Here is a 19,492-nt window from a genome sequence, read left to right as displayed (position 1 = left end):
GGAAAACTGACAATACCAAAATATAGAAAAAAAAATATTAAATGAAGCATAAATCACTAGTGACATAATTTAGAGGGTGGTTTCAGAGAAAATGAAAAAAACCAGATGTTTCAATTAATCATTTGAAACACGTGGAACAATTTTTGTTTATAGTAAATGAAAAAACCAGATGTTGCAATTAATCATTTGACCAGTTTCTATTTTTAACTAAACTTTTGAAACAGGCCATTTTAATATAAAGCATATGCCAAGTCGACCACTAATAAAGAATGCACGCACCTTCACCTCTATTTGTTTCCTACTTGCAACATAAGATGACGATAGCTACGTCCTCTAAAAACTCGGTGCCAGCAAAAAAGAAGTGACTTTTAATGCCCGTTTGCATTCTCTCCTGCACGAGCCTGCATGATAGTTATAACGAAGATAAATGAATTTTGAACTTAAACCATTCATTTGTTGCATTTAAAGTGACTCCATACTTAAGACATGTTTCATTTTACCATCTCACAAAACATCTCTGAATAGCCCGGGATATTGGTCGAAAGAAGGATGGATCACGTTGCACATAGAGCAACCCCACTTGCCAAATTCAGCTAGTTATTAGATTATATTTTATGATTGCTTTATAAAAAAATGTCAAAAGTAATTTAAGAGCCAAGAATGGTCTTTGACATGAATTAAACAAAGTTAACACTAATACACACCTCAATCATAGCATTAACAGAAGGGTCATCAAAGATCTCAAGACTACAATCAGCAAAATAATTAATCTGCACATGTTTAATGAAACAAATTATATATGTATAGTTTTTTAATTGACAAATTCACAAGTAAACGGGTCAAAATTGCTGCCTCACGTAAATATGAACCATAACCATTCAAATTATAAGTTTGTAACAGAAAGATATTAAATAGAAGTGTACCCCAAACTCTGCATCGACTAAACATTGAATGAAATCCATTAATTGAAGTTTAGCCCATTCTGAACGCAAGCGCGGCTCATCTTTCTTTGGTGGGTGTCTCCAAGGAGCACCAAATCTTAGTTTATCTTTTGGAATTTTCCCTTTTTGAGCATCGAGTGCAAACTTTTCTAGGAGTGACAGTGCTCTATCCATTGCAGGGTTCACAACGGTTACCTGTCAAGTGGGACCATCAACATCTTTTCCTTTTTTATATTAGCATTACTAATATGGAATCAGTTATATATTCATTCTAATAAATTAAATAAACAAGAAATTGGTCTCAGTTATTACCTGCAAATATGCCAGATATGCGTCTATGATGTCCTCAAATGTACTTTCTTTGTCACTCATAAGCCTGTTTAATAACAAAAATGTGTATAAAACATCAAAAAGCTCATACTTTTAAACAAGACTCTGTAACATGCACATTATGCATAAAATGATATTGATGTTATTTCCGAAACTGCATCTAAAAACTTACGCCCGATAATAATTGCTCTGTTTCAAAGCATATATCTCAAAAAGATGTCGCGCATTGGGCCCAAGCACCTCAACGATTAAATCCCACTAGAAAATAAACAAACAATATGGATTAGTTTTACAAGTCCAAATGAAGAATACAACGGAAACTTTATATAATAGCTGTAAAGCACAAAATTTACAAAAATATGCGAATAATTCAATATGAATTCACCTCTGACTGGCTAAAATAATCTGGGACCATATGTACTTTAGCCTGTTGTGGAGTCCATCCAAATGTCTGCAAAATGCAATTAATCATACATAATATAGTTTCATAGACTTCCAATTCCATAGGTAGGAGAACTATCATCATATCAAAATAGGAAAGCAGAGTTTATAAAAGTTAAGTTACCTCACGAGAAATAAAAATGTCGGGAAATCCAAAATCCATATAAGCTGTGTATGAATAATAGCTGCAAAATATTAGTGAGTTTAAAATTATGAGAAAAAAGATGTGTGTCCATAAAGAATGTACACTGTCTATAATTTATATTACTTTAGCTAAAAAAAAGTTGGAGGTAGCAGAGACGAGATAGAGGGGATGAGGGGTAGAGGTAGACCCAAACTGACTTGGGATGAGAGGATTAGACATGATTTGATAGATATGCACCTCTCCGAGGACATGAAATGCTTGGAGACGTAGGATTAAGGTTAAAGACCTCTAGGGTAATGCATAGTTTCTTGTTAGAAAACGTAATTTAGGGGTTTTTCTTTCTCGTTTTGTTTTGTGTTGTTTTGTTTATTTTTTTGGTCATATTTTCTTCTTGCTTTTTTATTCAACCTAATGTAATATGTTTAAGTATTCATCTATGTATTTGCAAGGTCTAAATAATATGCTATTATAATATTTTATCTTTACATTATTTTTTAGTATTTTAGTATTTATCACTATTATCAATGTTTTCATGTATCTATTTAATACTAGACTACTATAATTAGTAAGGGTGGCAAACCAAACCCAAATGGGTTGTTTTGGGTCAAGATGGATAAACTTTAAAAGTTAAATGGGTCAGGATGGATTAAAAAAATTCTTCAAGGAGGTAAGGAAGGATTGGAAATATATAAGAGAGTTTCATTTATAGGTTAAAATGGGTCAAAACAAAATACCCAAGTTATCAAATTTATCTAATTCAAAATACCCAAACTATCACGTGCGAAACAAAACTCAACCGGAACCCAAAATACCACCAACACGAACAAAAACACCGAACCAAACAAAACGAAACAAAAAAACCAAAACGAAACTGAACCGAAATAAAAAGAGACCAAAACGAAACAAAAAAAAACGAAATGAAACCGAAAAACTGACCAAAACGAAACAAAAAAAAAAGCAAATTGCGACCGAAAAGTTGACCAAAATGAAACAAAAAAGCTGAATCGACCAAAACGAAACAAAAAAAACGAAACGAAACATTAAAAACATTATGAAACAGAAAAGCTGACCAAAACGAAACAAAAACACCGAACCAACTAAAACGAAACAAAAAAAAATGAATCGAAATGGAAAAACAACCAAACCGAAAAACTGACCAAAAGGAAAAAAATCGAGATGCAACCGAAACGCTGACCAAAACGAATTAAAAACACTGAACTGACCAAAACGAAACGAAACTGAACCGTAATAGAAAAACGACCAAAACGAAACAAAAAAATCGAAAAACCGACTAAAAGGAAAAAAAAAAGCGAAATGTAACCGAAAAGCTGGCCAAAACGAATCAAAAAAACCGAACCGACCAAAACGAAACAAAAAAACCGAAATGAAACTGAACCGATATAGAAAAACGACCAAACCGATATGAAACCGAAAAACTGACCAAAACGAAACAAAAAAAAAAGCAAAATGCAAACGAAAAGCTTACCAAAACGAAACAAAAATTCCGAAACATAGCCGACCAAAACGAAGCAAAATGAATTAAAACGAAATGAAACTGAAAAAACTGACCAAAACGAAACAAAAACACTTAAATCGAAAAAACTGACCAAAAAGAAAAATATTAACCGAACTTGAACCAAAATGAAAAAGGAAAAACCAACCAAAACAAAACAAAGTAACTGAAAAGACTGAAACCTAAGAGCTAAACTAAACTTTAAAGCTAAACCGAAATTTCTCGGTTTTTTTTTTGTTAATGAACCAGGATGACGAGGGAAACATTTTAGTTGCTATCTCTAATAATTAGCATTATTATAACATATTAATTTGTTGATTTTTTTTCTTTGCTATCTAAGGGTCTAGCGTTGCACTTTTGTTTTTCTTGGCTTCATACATATACTTTTAGAGCTGAGGGTCTCTATGGAAGCAACCTCTCTATTCTTTGGATAGAGGTACAGTTTACCTACATCCCACCCTCCCCATACCCTGTTAATAGCTTTGCTATTGGTGGGATTTTTATTGGGTACGATTGTTGCTGTTGTAGCTAAAACAAATAAATAGACCTGCATGATGATGCATTAAGCACAAAACTAAATGATTCTTATCATCAGCACTAACACTCTGTAATACACAGTGATGTTTCATAAGAATGAATATTACCCGTTAGAAGTTACAAGGATAACTGGCAAACACGTCTCATTTGCACACAAAGCTATTATTCTCCAGATCAAACTGTCATGATACATAGATGCAGAAACTGATGAATCATCCATCAAAGCAGCAATTTTCAACACATCAATATTATTCAATACCAGCTTCGGCTGCACCACACGCCACAACCAAACAACTTAAAATCATATAAACATTCATAAAGTAATTATCCTTTTTTTATACAATCCTTTAAACACTTTTGTTAACTTAACATCAAATTCAATATACCTGAAAGTAACCAGCTTGAGCAGCTTCAGATAACAACTCCAGCAACAGATACGGCCAATCAGTAGCCGAATTAGCCAAACTTCTCGAAAACCCACCGGTCTCATTCAACCGCTTAACCGCATTCGCCCTAAACCCTTGCTGCACCCTAATCACCTCTTTCGCCAGTCTCAACGCAACAATCCCCTCCCTAAAATACTCAACCTCCTCACGACTCAACCCACTCAAACCCAACCCCGCATCAATCTCTTCGGCATTTAATCGAGCACCTAGCGTGAGTACCGCCTTATCCCACAACCCCATTTTCAAAAACCTCTTACCCACCACCGCCTTTTTCGAGCTTACACCCTCCTTATCAGTTTCAATTATCTTTTTAAGTGACGTATCCAAATTATGCCATTTAGTTAGGGTTTTGTATATCTGGTGAGAGCTAATGGTGCCCAATTGAACCCTTTTTTCCGCCATGGACTCGAGACACTGCTCGAGCTGGGCTCGTGAGAGCGGGGAGCGGGGGCGGGGTGCAGTTGGACCAAGCCGCCCACGGGTACGAGTGGCCGTGGTGCGGTTGGTTATCTTTAACTGATTGTGCAAAGTCAATGTAAGCAGTGACATGAGGTCCTTTGTTCCAGCTGTCCAAAAGCCCAAAATTATAAATTAAAAATGAAACAGAATTCAGTTAGAGCGGTTATTATTATAACAGAATGAAACTGAATTCAGTTACTGCTGTAACGGAATAATAAGGAAAATAATATACTTTCAAGAATGAGAGTGGTTTTGCCGACGCCACGTGGGCCGTGGAGAATGAGAGGTTGGTGGACACGGTGGTTGTGAGCGTGGTTGTTGAGGATGGTTTCCATGATGGGTCGTGGGATGATCCGCCATGGCTTCTTCACCATTTCAGCTTACCAGCTGCTGGATGATGATTCTTTAATGGTGAAGAAGGCGGCGGTTAAGATCTTGCATAGAGGAGAGGAGTATCGCTGGTTCTGTTAATATAATTGGGCAAAACTGCACCCTCAACTTAATACTAAAGTTAAGAATAGTCCTTTCTAAGTAAAATTAAGTAACTAGAAATATCAAAATGAAAAAGTGAATGGTTTATGATATGGTTTAGCTCATTGGGTATATGTGTTCACGGTAATCAAGTTGAGTGTCATCTTATCTTACTAATCTATTAAATTAATATAATTTGTCATATGTCATTCTATTAGGCTATCCACCTAGGCTTCCACCACATCAAATTTCCATTATAAGAGTCTCTATTATGCTGTCGTTTGTCATCTCACACACTATTTAAACCTTAGAATTTTCCACCATCATTTTAATTTCTCTCTCTCTCTCTCTTGGCTTAATTACTAACTCCACCATCTTCTATATTCCGGTAATGTATATCGAGATTAATCGTTTTCCGGTAAGGTTATATATTATACTTCGCCAACAATGTTATATGATTTTCCGGCAAGGTTACATCTTTTTCTGGCAAGATCATATTTTCTTCCGGTTATTGTAGATCTCACCTTTTTATCTTTATTTTCATTGTTAAGGTTCTAAAACAAAAATGGCGATGAAGCTAATATTTGTAAGTATTTACGTTATTCCGGTAAGTTTTCCGTTTATGTGTTATATCTATAACAATGGGTGTTTTATATTTACTTGAAGTTTAATATTTTTCCTGTTTTTTTGTTATAGATGTTTTTCTTCTAGGTTCTATATAAATCAGCTTCATCCATATTCAGTATCATTATTTTGTTTTTCCGGTAAGACACATTTAAATTATTCGGTTATAAATTATAATTCTAATATTTCATTATATCAATGTTATAACAAAACTTTATTATTTCATATAATTTACCCGATTGAATTACGGAAAATTTGATTATAGTTTCTTAATAAAAACGGAGATACCATGGTTATTATCATTATTTGTTATTTTCCGGTAAGACATTTAAATTTTTCGGTTATAAATTAAATATCAAATGTTCCATAACATAAACATTAATATTCTACTTTATAATTTCAGGTAAATGTCACGAGTCATACAACCTCAATTTAAATTCTACGAAAAAATCCGAGATACCATAGTCATTCTCACAATTTCGTTTTTCCGGTAACACCATTAAAATTTTTCGGTTATTAATTATAATTAAAATACTCCATAATATCAATATTAATATTTGATTTTATTATTTCAGGTTATTAATATATTTGATTTAGTTTGACTTTTCTTATTTGTCTAAATAACCGAATTAACATGAATATGGTAATTTAAATACTTTAATTATCTCAATCACACTTTAATTAGCATCAACATTGAATATTGACTTTCCTTATAAATAATGGTCCATAATAATAATGATTTGACTACAATATATTATTTTATATAGATTTAAATTTTGACTAAAATTTAAAACATAACTTATATTACCGTATTTTTATAATTTACAAAACTGTTTGATTTTTATTTATATTCTAATTTAAAAATTTACTATCGTTATAAATTTGATCACCATATATAAGTATATATAATGGATATATGATTATGCTCTAATAAACATTAATATTCTACTTTATAATTTCAGGTAAATGTCACGAGTCATACAACCTAATTTCAATTTAAATTCTACGAAAAAATCCGAGATACCATTGTCATTCTCACAATTTCGTTTTTCCGGTAACACCTTTAAAATTTTCCGGTTATTAATTATAATTAAAATATTCCATAATATCGATATTAATATTTGATTTTATTATTTCAGGTTATTAATACAATTGATTTAGTTTGTCTTTCCTTATTTGTCTAAATAACCGAATTAACATGAATATGGTAATTTAAATACTTTAATTATCTCAATCACACTTTAATTAACATCAATATTGAATATTGACTTTCATTATAAATAATGGTCCATAATAATAATGATTTGACTACAATATATTATTTTATATATATTTAAATTTTGACTAAAATTTAAACATAACTTATATTACCGTATTTTTATAATTTACAAAACTATTTGATTTCTATCTATATTCTAATTTAAAAAATTTATTGTTGTTATAAATTTGATCACCATATATAAGTATATATAATGGATATATGATTATGCTCTAATAAACATTAATATTCTACTTTATAATTTCAGGTAAATGTCACGAGCCGTACAACCTAATTTCAATTTAAATTCTACGAAAAAATCTGAGATACCATAGCCATTCTCATAATTTCGTTTTTCAGGTAACACCTTTAAATTTTTCCGGTTATTAATTATAATTAAAATACTCCATAATATCAATATTAATATTTGATTTTATTATTTCAGGTTATTAATACAATTAATTTAGTTTGACTTTCCTTATTTGTCTAAATAACCGAATTAACATGAATATGGTAATTTAAATACTTTAATTATCTTAATTACACTTTAATTAACATGAATATTGAATATTGACCTTTCTTATAAATAATGGTCCATAATAATAATGATTTGACTACAATATATTATTTTATATAGATTTAAATTTTGACTGAAATTTAGAAAAAATTACAAATTTTGTCCTTTTGAATATCCAATATTATGGAATGGGTCCTTTACGAAAATGAGTTTCACTCTCTATCCTTTATTTGGATATTCGCCTCGGGTTTAGTCCTTTACACTAACAGACGTTAACTTTTTCTGTTAAATCACCTCATGTGCAATGCACATGAGGGTATTTTAGTCTTTTACCCTTAAATCACACCTTAATACTATATTTTATTATTAATTTTAATAAATATTAAACACTAATATATGCCCATCTCTCTCCTCCCCCACCCATCATCTTCCTCTCACCTCTCCCTCTCACTCCTCTCTCCCAGCCACCACCACCTGCCACCGCCGCCACTAGCACCACCACCCACACCAACACACCACAACATCCAACCCCCACCACCAATTTTTCTATGTGGAATTTAATAAGGGGTTTTTCCATAAAAACAAAATGTTTAGCCCCCAAGTACTTATAAGCCACAAGATTGTTCCTGGTGGCTTCATAATCAATTTTCCCGTGAATCTTTTAACACCCCCGGATTGGTAGCAAGGCAAGAAGCCACAACATCAATAAGGAGGAGCCCCATTTTTTTAAAAACTTTCTTGTAAAATATCCAACTGATTTGCCTCTGTTCCCACTTTGATCACAAAATTGTCGATGTATCCGGCCGATCCAAGGACTAAAACGGTGATATATTTTGTGGGTTTGTCTCAGAATGAGGATTTGGGGGTGGGGGTGATTTGAGGGCTGCGGAGGTTAAATCGGTTGCAAGATTGAATCATTTTTTGATGGGGAATAGGGGTTTTGGATAGATATGTAAGGAGAAAAAAGAAAATGGAGATGGGGTTAGTTGGAGAAAGAAGATTCTTTAAGGTTGATGTTGAAGCGGGTGTGATGGAGTAGGTTCCGGTGATGGTTCTGATGAACACATAACCGTGATGCTGGTGCTTCCAGCCCATGCTGTTGCGAAAGGCGGCGACTTAAATAGGTGGCGGTGGGGGGTCCGGTGAGCGCTCCGGTGACAGGGGTTTGTTGCATCTCGTGGTTGACTGTGATGAAGGGAGGATGACTTAACGAGGGATGGTGTGTTTGTGAGAGAAAGAAAAGGGGTGGTTAATTTAGGGTGTGTGAGAGAGAGAGAGAGAGGGGGGGGGGGGGGGGGGGTTCAGGGGTAGTTAGGTTTGGGTTAAAGATGAAGATATTCGTGTATTTTGAATTACAATTTTTGTCCTTTAAGAGTAAAAGACTAAAATACCCTCATGTGCATTGCACATGAGGTGATTTAACAGAAAAAGTTAACGTCTGTTAGTGTAAATGACTAAAACCGAGGCGAATATCCAAATAAAGGATAGAGAGTGAAACTCATTTTCGTAAATGACCCATTCCATAATATTGGATATTCAAAAGGACAAAATTTGTAATTTTTTCTTTAAAACATAACTTATATTACCGTATTTTTATAATTACAAAACTATTTGATTTCTATCTATATTCTAATTAAAAATATTTATTATCATTATAAATTTGATCACTATATATAAGTATATATAATGGATAGTCATAAAATTTATCACGCAATCAAATTTGACCTTACATATTTAAGGTCAATGTAGGTCAATGTAGGTCAATGCTTTGAATATGGTAATTCTAAACAATTTTGGCATATGATTAACCATTAATTTATAATTAATGATCCATAATAATAATGATTTGACTAAAATATATTTTTTATATATACATTAACATTTTGACTATATTGTTACATTTAAATAACTTAATTTTAGAATTAATGATCAATGATTTAAATAATAAGTTGACTAAAATTTTCAAAGATAAGTTATATTACCTTATTTTGATAATTTACAAACTATTTGATTACTATTTATATTCTAATTTCAAAATTTTATTATCGTTTTCATTTATATTATATCTCACATAATATAAGATATGCAAAACTCGGCATATCGTTTCAAAATTTTATTATCGTTTTTATTGTTGTTTCTAATTTCAAAATTTTATTATCGTTTCTATTTATATTATATTTATATTATATCGTCAACCAACTTTCCATTTGTTTATATTTGATCATTTTTAATTACGCCTAAATGTTAAAACTAATGTCTAAAAATAAACCTCCAAATTAATAATTTTAATCTTCTATTCGAAATTCAAATTAGAATCATCATTATAAGTTACTTTTAAGTTACTAAAATATAATAAGTTGTTGCTTAATACGAAATTTAAATAAATCATTTCGAATTTATATTTAAATTTCAAATTTTAAATAGTCACTATAATTACTTAATTTATGGTTAATACATAACATAATTAAACCCGATTAATACGTAATTTTACAAATTAAACACACACTTTTAAAGCTTTCCATAATTTTTTCAATCTCAACAAACTTTCCATTTTTTTATATTTGACCATTATTATTATGTCTAAATTATAAAATAAACCTCCCGATATCGATGTTTCAAAAATAAAAAACATTTCCATAATTTTTTGGAGTTGACTAATTAACCATTTTTTTAATATTTTGTAATTATTTCGAAACGTGTTGTGTTAATTTTAAAAGAGTATCAAATTTGTTCGGTATGAATTCGTGTCGTCACAAGTTATTTTTAGGTTATATTATTTTTTAACTAAAAAGGCATATACATTTTTCATCTATAAATCATTTCGTAACCAAATTTGACCAAATATCAAATTTGTTCGGTATGAATTCGTGTTGTCACATGTTTCATCTACATAATACGTTTAACAAAATTATCTAATCCTATTATGTTTTAATTTGTTGTCAAAATTTTAAATTTCAAATAAGAACAAATTAAATTCTTGATTGTTTTTACAAACTATTTTTGTTAAGCAGTCAATAAATTAATTTAAAACGGATTTAACATTTCCATAATAACAAATTATATTTTAAAACTTTTTAGAGTTAAATACACATTTTTTAATGGGTCAGCTCGGGTTTGATTTTCCTTTTAACACACACACACACACACTTATTTAGAAACCGATTTTATGATAAAGTTAATATTTCCAAAGTTATTTGAAAATTCATTTATTGTAAAACGTTTTTAAGTTTTGAAAGTTTAACAAAATATTAATGTTAATGATTTAAAAGTTTGTTGCAAGATTGATCAAAAATGAAAAATAAGTGTTCAAGATGAGTTTCTTTTGGTAGAATGTTTGAAGAAGTTTACAATTTATTCTAATAATAGTATTATTTATTATAATATATTTAATTTGGATGCTATTGTTTTATTAAATTTTCAGGTGGTGAAGCAAAATGAGTTTCTTTTGGTAGAATGTTTGAAGAAGTTGACGGTGGTTTAATATGAAAGAACATGTTTATGTCTTTTGTTGATGTTTTTTATTTGTTCGGTGTATATTAACTTATTGTAACTTTTAACTTTTAATATCTAGACAAAGTAAATGGTTAACGTTTTGGTCTGAAAGTTTGAAGAAGTTTTGTGTTGCTTGAATTTGTAATTTAAATTTATTATGTTTGTTAACATGTTTTTCCACCTGCGTGTTACGCGGGTATATACCCTAGTTTAATATCATATTCGTTATACTAGTTTGAGTCTCGTGTATTACACGGATAATTGATGAAAACTATAAACTTCAAGCATTAACCAAAACACAATTAACAACACAATTATTATATATTATTAATACAATTACAAGTTGTGTTAAAATTATAGAAATTTACAAAACAAACATACACAAAAATTTTACAAATATCAAACATCAACCATCTTGGTTACTTGTAAAAGCACCATAATTTCAAGATCTTTATAATATTCTATATGGATGTAAAATGATGAAAATGTGTGTAAAAAATACAGACTTTCATTTAGATTAGTTTTCAAGAAACAAACTAATAAATTAATTAGCCATACTTTTAAATCAAGTTGGTATTTTTATTGAAAAAAACCATTTTTTAACTAAAGTCTGAAACCAATAAATCAATTCACCAAACTTTTAAATCAACGGGGTTGTGATAAAAAAAATTTTGATTTGACTTTTGGTGAATTGAAGTATCAGTTAACAGGATTTGTGATGAACATAGATTATTCAATAAGGCCATATGTAACGGGCGTAGGTTTGGGCGATAAGTGAGCGAGTAGGGGCGCGCACACCGTCCCCTCCCCCCCCCCACCCGGCGATTTTTGGGTGATAAGGGGCGGGGGCGGGGTTCTTTTATCGTCCGGAGTGTTTGAAAAACATTATTATTATATTCTAATGACCGTCAAATATAAAAAAAATTAATAAAAACAATATATATATATATATATATATAAACATACACATTCTTCTCCATTTCATTCACAATTCATACCCAAATTCTTCAAAAAATCTAGCAAAATGAATCCTACAAACAACCAGAACCAACCGAAACCCGTGGAACTCACCGCTATCATGACATAAATGATCGAAAAACACGAAAAGTTTGTCGAGGAACTCAATGATACAATGAGAGAAACCAACAAACAACACGAAAAGATTGCCGCTATGATGGAATTGCGGGAAATGAGTAAAGAATACGAATCCCTCAAAGCGGCCGAGTCACACGAAGAGGCCGCATTGTTGCAACGACGACGAGTCGAAAAAATGCGCGAATATTATGGATACTAGTATTTTTTTTAGTTATGTAGTTTTTTGTATTTCTTTTTAATTTTAATGCATTTTTATTTAATTATTTAAATAAATTGGTTTTTATTTGATTAGTTTTATTATAAAAAGAAAATAATAAAAAAGATACCGTGAGCCCAACTTGTAGCCCATACATCATTACACCCAAAAAACAATTCCCACTTCTTGCTAACTGGGCGCCACGTATCACAATTCGCATCCATATGTAGCCCCTCCACTACGAATCGCCTAAAAGACTATTCAACCTTACCAAATCAAATAACCTAAATTAAACAGGTTTTGTTACAAACGATGCAGTTATTATGTAATAGCAAATAATGAACGTCTAAATAATCAAATTGAATTAACCACTAACCACGTGTGCTACAATTGGAGAACAAAAGAACAATCTAAATCAGCAGCGGTGGTGGGTATGAACGGTATCGCACGTGTAATCGAAGAACGAATGAGGCAAATAGCAAACATGTTATGCGACAATGGCGACGACCTAGGGCTTGTAATCAGCCAGGGGTTGATCAAAATCGGCATCGGCGGTAGGGATGAAGATGAACCAACTTCATACTTGGAAGGATCTAAGCAAAACAAATCGAATATGGAGGATGATGATGCCTGAGTTCTTGGCTTCTAAAATAGGGTTACCATTGTGTAGAAACTTGAAAGAACAATATTTGGGCTATCGGTTTTATTTGGATCTGGTAATGAACCGGTAGGGATCCGATAAGAGAAAACGGGTAAAAAAGTGAGGAAGGCTTAGAGAGTGACAAGTGGCAGAAGAATGTATTCTTTTATTATATAGTAGATAGATGTTAACCAATGCAGTTTTCGATCATGTAATCGATTGATAAATGAATACATTGATAAAACAATCTGCTGTTGTGGTGTTTCTTCTTATTATCCACTCTTGAACACCATAGCCAAATTAATAAATAGGAATTCAAAAATCATGAATAATCAGCCAAACAGTGCAAAATAGAAAAGTCACATCTTACTTCTCTGATCACATGAATCTGAATAAGTCATCATATATTCTGGTAATTAGTGGAGGTTATAGTTGTCAAATATGCTGAACAAAATATTGAAGTATAAATAAGTTATCATATATTCCGGTAATTAATGAAAATACTATTAACAAATCAAGGTTACAATTCCCTGCTTTAGTCTCTAAACTGCATTGGTTAATGAAAATATCGTTAACAAATGAAGGTTACAATTCTCTGCTCTAGTCTCTAAAAATCTTCACATCTTACTACTCTAATCACAGAAAAGCTCTTGTGGTACTGTAACCATGATTTAAAGAATCATTTAATAATAAAAATTAAATGAGATGGCTATATAAAATTATTGAACCAAGTCACTAACTTTTTCTTACACTATTAGCTTGTATTAAAAATTTTAAAATCCTAATTATACTCAAACATATAATAAAAAGAAAAAGAAAATCTAAATTCATAGGTCAAACGGCCAGTTCGTTTTACACATTCGGTTCCAAATTTTAAACTGAGTTGGGCTGTTATAGCGCCAAATTGTAAAAAACTGGACCGTTTGGATATCAACAGACAGCCGACTTGCTTCGTTTTGGGCGGTTCTTGTTGGTTTCAACGATTTTTGATTACCTTCAGGCAAAATGGACGGGTTGAAACTTAGGTTTGTTCGAAGTCCAAAACATTTTTTTCACTTAAAATTTCCGGTTACTTTTTCAACAATTCGTGAATCAAATATGATTATAGAAGTAAGAAGTTATATAATCCATATACTAATCTTATTAGTTGAATAAAGTGCATTTGGAGGTTTTATGCACTAAATATACACTTTAGGCAACTTTGAAACCATTTGACCAGTTCCGTAGTAGAATTTTAAATTTTTAATTACACACGAAAATATTTGACCCGCTCATAAATAATTTCAACCAAAGTATATATTATGAATGAATTAAGGGTATGGTCAATGGTGTTGAAATGTTTAACATCAACAACCCGATGTTATTTGGTGTGATTTTCATTAGTTGTCGACAATGGAAAACAATTTCAACCATTAAAAGCAGGGGATTGTAAACTAATCAACAATCAAAAAAATTTATATATCTGACATAAAACTATTCAACCATCAAAACAATTTCAAACTAATAAAACCTGCAAGTTGATGGATCTAAAGAAGAGAATTGTAAAATTACCTAACAGTACGCGTCAATGGGACGGTCTGAATCAATAGCAATGGTGGAGATAAACGATAGCATTGGTGAAGATGAAAGGTCTCATAGGTTTAATTAGATAAGATGAAGGCACCAAAGCAATGGCAGATTGGCAGCGAAGGGGTCACGGCGCCTGATAGGGGGTCCGCAACCTAGGGTTTTTTATTTGGAAGGGGTGTGTGTTTGAATGAAAACAAATGGACTGAATAATATGTGGATCCAGATAACATTAATTAGGCGGGTTGATCCGAAATAATACAATTTAGTGAAAATGAGTTAAAAATGTGAGTAATGATGAGAGGTTGACAAGTGGCAAAATAGAATAATACCATTTAATGAAAATGAGTTAAAAAAGATGAGTAGTGAGGAGAGGTTGAAAGTGGCAAAATATAATAATACCATTTAGTGAAAATGAGTTAAAAAATGTGAGTAGTGATGAGAGGTTGACAAGTGGCGAAATAGAATAATATTTTATTAGAGTAGTAAGATACTTGTGAAATTGTTTAAATTTTGTATCTGAACACATGTTTTGAATGTTTTGGATTTTTCACCTGATACGTGTTCTTTATCATCGCAACATGAATCTTGTTGATACCCCTCCATTATATGCAAAATTTGAGTGAACAATATATTTTTTGGACATAATTAAGGCTCCGTAGTAAAAAGTATTATGTTATGATCCTTGTATATATTTTTATACTTACACGTCTCGTCATGTTGTATGTCTCAAGAATATTTTCTTAATTCCTCACCAACTTTTGTCTCTGAGCCTTTTAACACTCCCTCAGACCATGTGTAGTAAGCTACTAACACTCCCTTAGACCATGTATAGTAGGCTATAAATTGGGATGATATTGGGCAATATGGGACAAGAACACGGGTCGATAAGTTGGGGGGGGGCGTGAATTTGTCGTCGGGTTGTGTAATGATGTTGATGACGTGACGATCAATGATTGGAGGGTGGGGCAATTTGTGGGCTACATATTGTCCCATTTTGCCACGTTTCAAAAATCGCCTTATTTTGTAATCCATCCACTACACATATTCTTATCCTCACTCCTAGTAATTCCACCCTCTTCAACGCACCTTCCTCTATTTCACTATCATTAGCTTCTATTAATGTACGTTTGGGTGATTGTTGTTATGTTTAAGACAACTCATTTACCCTATGTTTGAATGTATTATGGATGTTCACCGGTGTGTATGCTTGATGTCTACATGGACTATTGAGATTTAACTTGAAAATGTAGTAAGTACCTTGCACAATTGTTCTTGTTCTTTACTTTTATGTGATAAATCATTCAACTTTTAATCAATTTGAGCTAACCAATGTTAGTGTGAGTTGATTATACTTGTTGGATCGAACTGACACGATTTTGTTAGTTGATTAATGGTTCCGTTCCGTGTGTCAACCGCCCCGACAAGTTACTTGCTTAGAGATGATCATATTTGTCTAAGTTAACGACTTGTCTTGACTGGTCGTACTTTCCTCATATCAACCGTGATTTATTTAAGCTGACCATATTTTTAGGGCTAATCATACTTGTTTTTGGTGACCTAATCTCGGGTTAACCTTGATCTAAAAGTTGGCCATACCTGTTTGATACGCCTTTATTGACTTTACCGTACCTCATCACAAATCCACGGCTTAGCGATGCACCCACTATGCATATAGTTTTTTTCTTTCTTCATGCTTTTATTCTTTGATATTATCTAGGCAAACATTATATTTGTCCACTTTCTGTATTGCTCTAAATGGTGTTAGCAATCCTCAAAAGTTTTGATGTTTTATCACAGCTAAGGTGCATATTCCTATACTCCTATTTACGTGATATGAGCATGACCTACAATTTTCTACTCATTTATCGTGTTACATTATGTATGATAAGCCTTTTTGTAAATATAAATTTAGGGATGCAAGCAAAAGCCGAGCTCAGCCTGAACTCGGCTTGTTTTAAGTTGCAAGAGCTTCCCGTTCCAAGCTTGTTTTCTAAAGCTCGAGCTCGATTCATTTATTATTTATTAATTAATTTATACACATTTTGAATTTTTTGTTTATATATTTTGAGAAAAAAAATTAAACGCGCCTAAGTTTGGCTTGAACTCATGTAGTACCTTATACATGCCACAACTTAGTATGTAGTGCTAATTGAATACATAGAAGTCCAAAAGAGGTAAAACTTAAAAATACACAACGTTCATTAAGGCTTCATGAGCTTTTCACACAAGGCTCGAGTTGGAGCTCGGTTTGTTTCGAGCTTTTTATTGGTTCAATCTTGAATAGCTCACGAGCTACTTGACTCGTTTGCACTCTAAATACACTCCAAATTCCAAACTCTTTTCTAAATAATTGGCTGGCATACATTCACAATCACAAGTTTTGACGTGTTTGTAAAGTTGTAAAAAGCCCACTGGAGTATAGCATAATAAGCCCATAAATCGTTAAAGGGGGCTTGGTTTGAAAAATACCCTAATTCATCATCATCATCATCATCATCATCATCATCTCATCTTTAATAACAGCTTGCCGTAATATACAGACACCCTCTTCGTCGCCTACCAGCTGCTGCTTTCAGTCGGTAACCTTCTCACATTCATCTTCATTAGCTTCCAAGTTTGTTCATTTATGTATAATTATTGCTGTTTTACATACTTTAATCTCAATAATTGTTTTCATAATAAGAATATAACGTCTTGGAATAAATTAGCTCGTCATATAGTTTGATCTAAGGTTATATTTTATCATGATGAAATTGTAGCTAGGATCTAATTATGCAATTGAAATGTATTTTTGTTGATAATTGATACTTTAATCAATAGGTTGAATGATTTGAATTAGACTCTGATTTGAAGCTTTTAGGTTGTGAATTTGTATCATTTTTGGATTAAATGTAATGATGAATATTTAATTAGGATTTAATTATGTAATTATATGTTTTTTTTGTCGCTAATTGACATTTTCATCATTAGGTTAAATGATTTGTATTGGACTCTGATTTGAAGCTTTTATGTTGTTATCTAGTTTGATTTTAGGTTTTATTTTTATTTTTTAATAATAAACGTGTAAGATAGGATCTAATATGCAACTGTTGATGTAGTCTGAAGAAATGGCTGAGGTTGCAAAGGTAGGACCCGCAGTTCCCGAGTCTGTACTGAAGAAGCAGAAGAGGAACGAGGAGTGGGCTTTGGCTAAAAAGCAAGAGGCGGAAGCGTTGAAGAAAAAGAATGCTGCCAACAGGAAGTTGATATTCAACAGGGCTAAGAAATGCAGTGAGGAGTATGAAGCTCAGGTATGATTAATTAATTGATTATCATTTTAATTTTTATGCCTGTTTATGATACTAGAATTTGACTGATATAAATCGCTATTTGCAGCAAAAAGAGTTGATTCAGTTGAAAAGAGAGGCGAGGTTGAAAGGTGGATTTTATGTCAATCCTGAAGCTAAGATGCTCTTTATCATTAGGATCCGTGGGTATGCATTGCTGCTTTCATTGCTTCAATCTTTGTTAATCGTTACTGTTGATAGTTGTAAAGTTTCAATTTTTCATTTTGTAACTGTGAATGTTTTCAGATTCTAATTTTCATATATTCTGAATATTCAGTATCAACGCAATGGACCCTAAGTCAAAGAAGATCTTGCAGCTCTTGCGTTTGAGACAGGTGAGACTACCTTTTTCAAAATTTAATTATATTTGTTTTAACATCAATGAATGTTCTTCGTACTTTTTAGCATTTATCTTATATTTCTATGTGCTATGTTGCGTTGTTTATATCAACCAGATCTTCAATGGTGTGTTCTTGAAAGTCAACAAGGCAACATTGAACATGTTGCACAGGGTTGAGCCATACGTCACCTACGGGTACTCATCTTTCCAAACGTATCCTTTCTTTTGTAGTCAAATATTTCGTCATTGTTAAATACATCTTTCTTTTTAGATACCCGAACTTGAAGAGTGTGAAAGAGCTGATATACAAGAGAGGTTATGGCAAGCTCAACAAGCAGAGGATTCCTTTGACAGATAACTCAATTGTCGAGCAGGTTAGTTTTATTCGTTTTCAATGTTTATAAACACATCTGTACCAATATAGTTTTAAGTTGCAATTGTTTTGAATTAATAGGGTCTTGGGAAACACGGGATTATCTGTGTTGAAGATCTTATTCATGAGATCCTAACTGCGGGCCCCCATTTTAAGGAAGCCAATAACTTTCTTTGGCCATTTAAGTTGAAGGCTCCGTTGGGTGGGTTGAAGAAAAAGAGGAACCACTATGTTGAAGGAGGTGATGCAGGTAATCGTGAAGATTACATTAACGAGCTCATTAGGCGAATGAATTAGAGTTTGGTATTTTTAATGTTGTCTTTTGATATTACTAGATTGTGTACTTGGTGTTTCTTTGGGAGTTGGGACAGTTTTTGTTTTTTTGAACAAAGAAGGATGTATTATGACTGATTTGCAATTTTGTGCATGGTGCTTTCTCATGCTTATAAGTATCATCTCTTACGCTGTGTTCCCGATATTCATTTAACAAGAGAAAGGAAAGGAAAGGAAATTTAAAAGGAAAAGAAAGGAAAGGTAAAATGTGATTTCCTTTTGTGTTCTTGAGTTTAAAAGAAAGGAACGGAAATTAAACGTTTTATGTGTTCCTGAGATGGAAAGAAAAGAAAAGAAAACTGTATTTTTACAATGATACCCCAACTCACCTCTAACTTTTCCACCTTTTCCCCCAAATTCCATCAACACCATTTTCAGTTTGTGACCTGCAACAATGGGTTGTTTCACCAAGAACCATCACCAAAACCCCAATTCCAATGGCTACA

At 32.2% G+C, this 19,492-nt stretch overlaps 1 protein-coding gene and 1 pseudogene across 2 annotated transcripts; one reads left to right on the top strand and one right to left on the bottom strand.

Annotated features, from left to right (window-relative positions):
* Positions 1-252: 252 nt before the first annotated feature.
* LOC143594255 (uncharacterized) lies at positions 253-5,226 on the bottom strand (annotated as a pseudogene). The gene is made up of 11 exons (XR_013146305.1): positions 5,045-5,226; positions 4,294-4,932; positions 4,015-4,175; positions 1,837-1,897; positions 1,657-1,722; positions 1,444-1,529; positions 1,254-1,317; positions 924-1,136; positions 701-770; positions 501-579; positions 253-401 (listed from the first exon to the last, which is right to left on the bottom strand). The product of XR_013146305.1 is annotated as an uncharacterized LOC143594255 (transcript).
* An 11,897-nt stretch (positions 5,227-17,123) lies between these two features.
* Positions 17,124-19,119, top strand: LOC143594258 (large ribosomal subunit protein uL30y-like). Its single transcript, XM_077073608.1, has 7 exons — positions 17,124-17,253; positions 17,773-17,964; positions 18,050-18,147; positions 18,278-18,335; positions 18,456-18,535; positions 18,612-18,714; positions 18,795-19,119. The coding sequence occupies exons 2-7, from the start codon at positions 17,782-17,784 to the stop codon at positions 19,008-19,010; spliced, it is 738 nt and encodes a 245-aa protein (XP_076929723.1). The 5' UTR covers positions 17,124-17,253; positions 17,773-17,781; the 3' UTR covers positions 19,011-19,119.
* Positions 19,120-19,492: the final 373 nt, after the last annotated feature.

This window comes from Bidens hawaiensis, unplaced genomic scaffold (genome assembly GCF_021521415.1).
Source record: "Bidens hawaiensis isolate Kalapana, Puna unplaced genomic scaffold, B.hawaiensis_p1.1 tig00043414_1, whole genome shotgun sequence".
In the NCBI taxonomy this organism is placed as follows: domain Eukaryota; kingdom Viridiplantae; phylum Streptophyta; class Magnoliopsida; order Asterales; family Asteraceae; genus Bidens; species Bidens hawaiensis.
Note: the sequence above shows the minus strand (reverse complement) of the source record. Positions and strands in the feature narration are given on the sequence as shown.

Coding starts and splice junctions, on each gene's coding strand:
- LOC143594258 (XM_077073608.1), top strand. CDS start 17,782: ATGGCTGAGGTTGCAAAGGTAGGACCCGCAGTTCCCGAGTCTGTACTG. Junction 17,965..18,049: donor GTGAGGAGTATGAAGCTCAG/GTATGATTAATT, acceptor CGCTATTTGCAG/CAAAAAGAGTTGATTCAGTT. Junction 18,715..18,794: donor ATAACTCAATTGTCGAGCAG/GTTAGTTTTATT, acceptor TTGAATTAATAG/GGTCTTGGGAAACACGGGAT.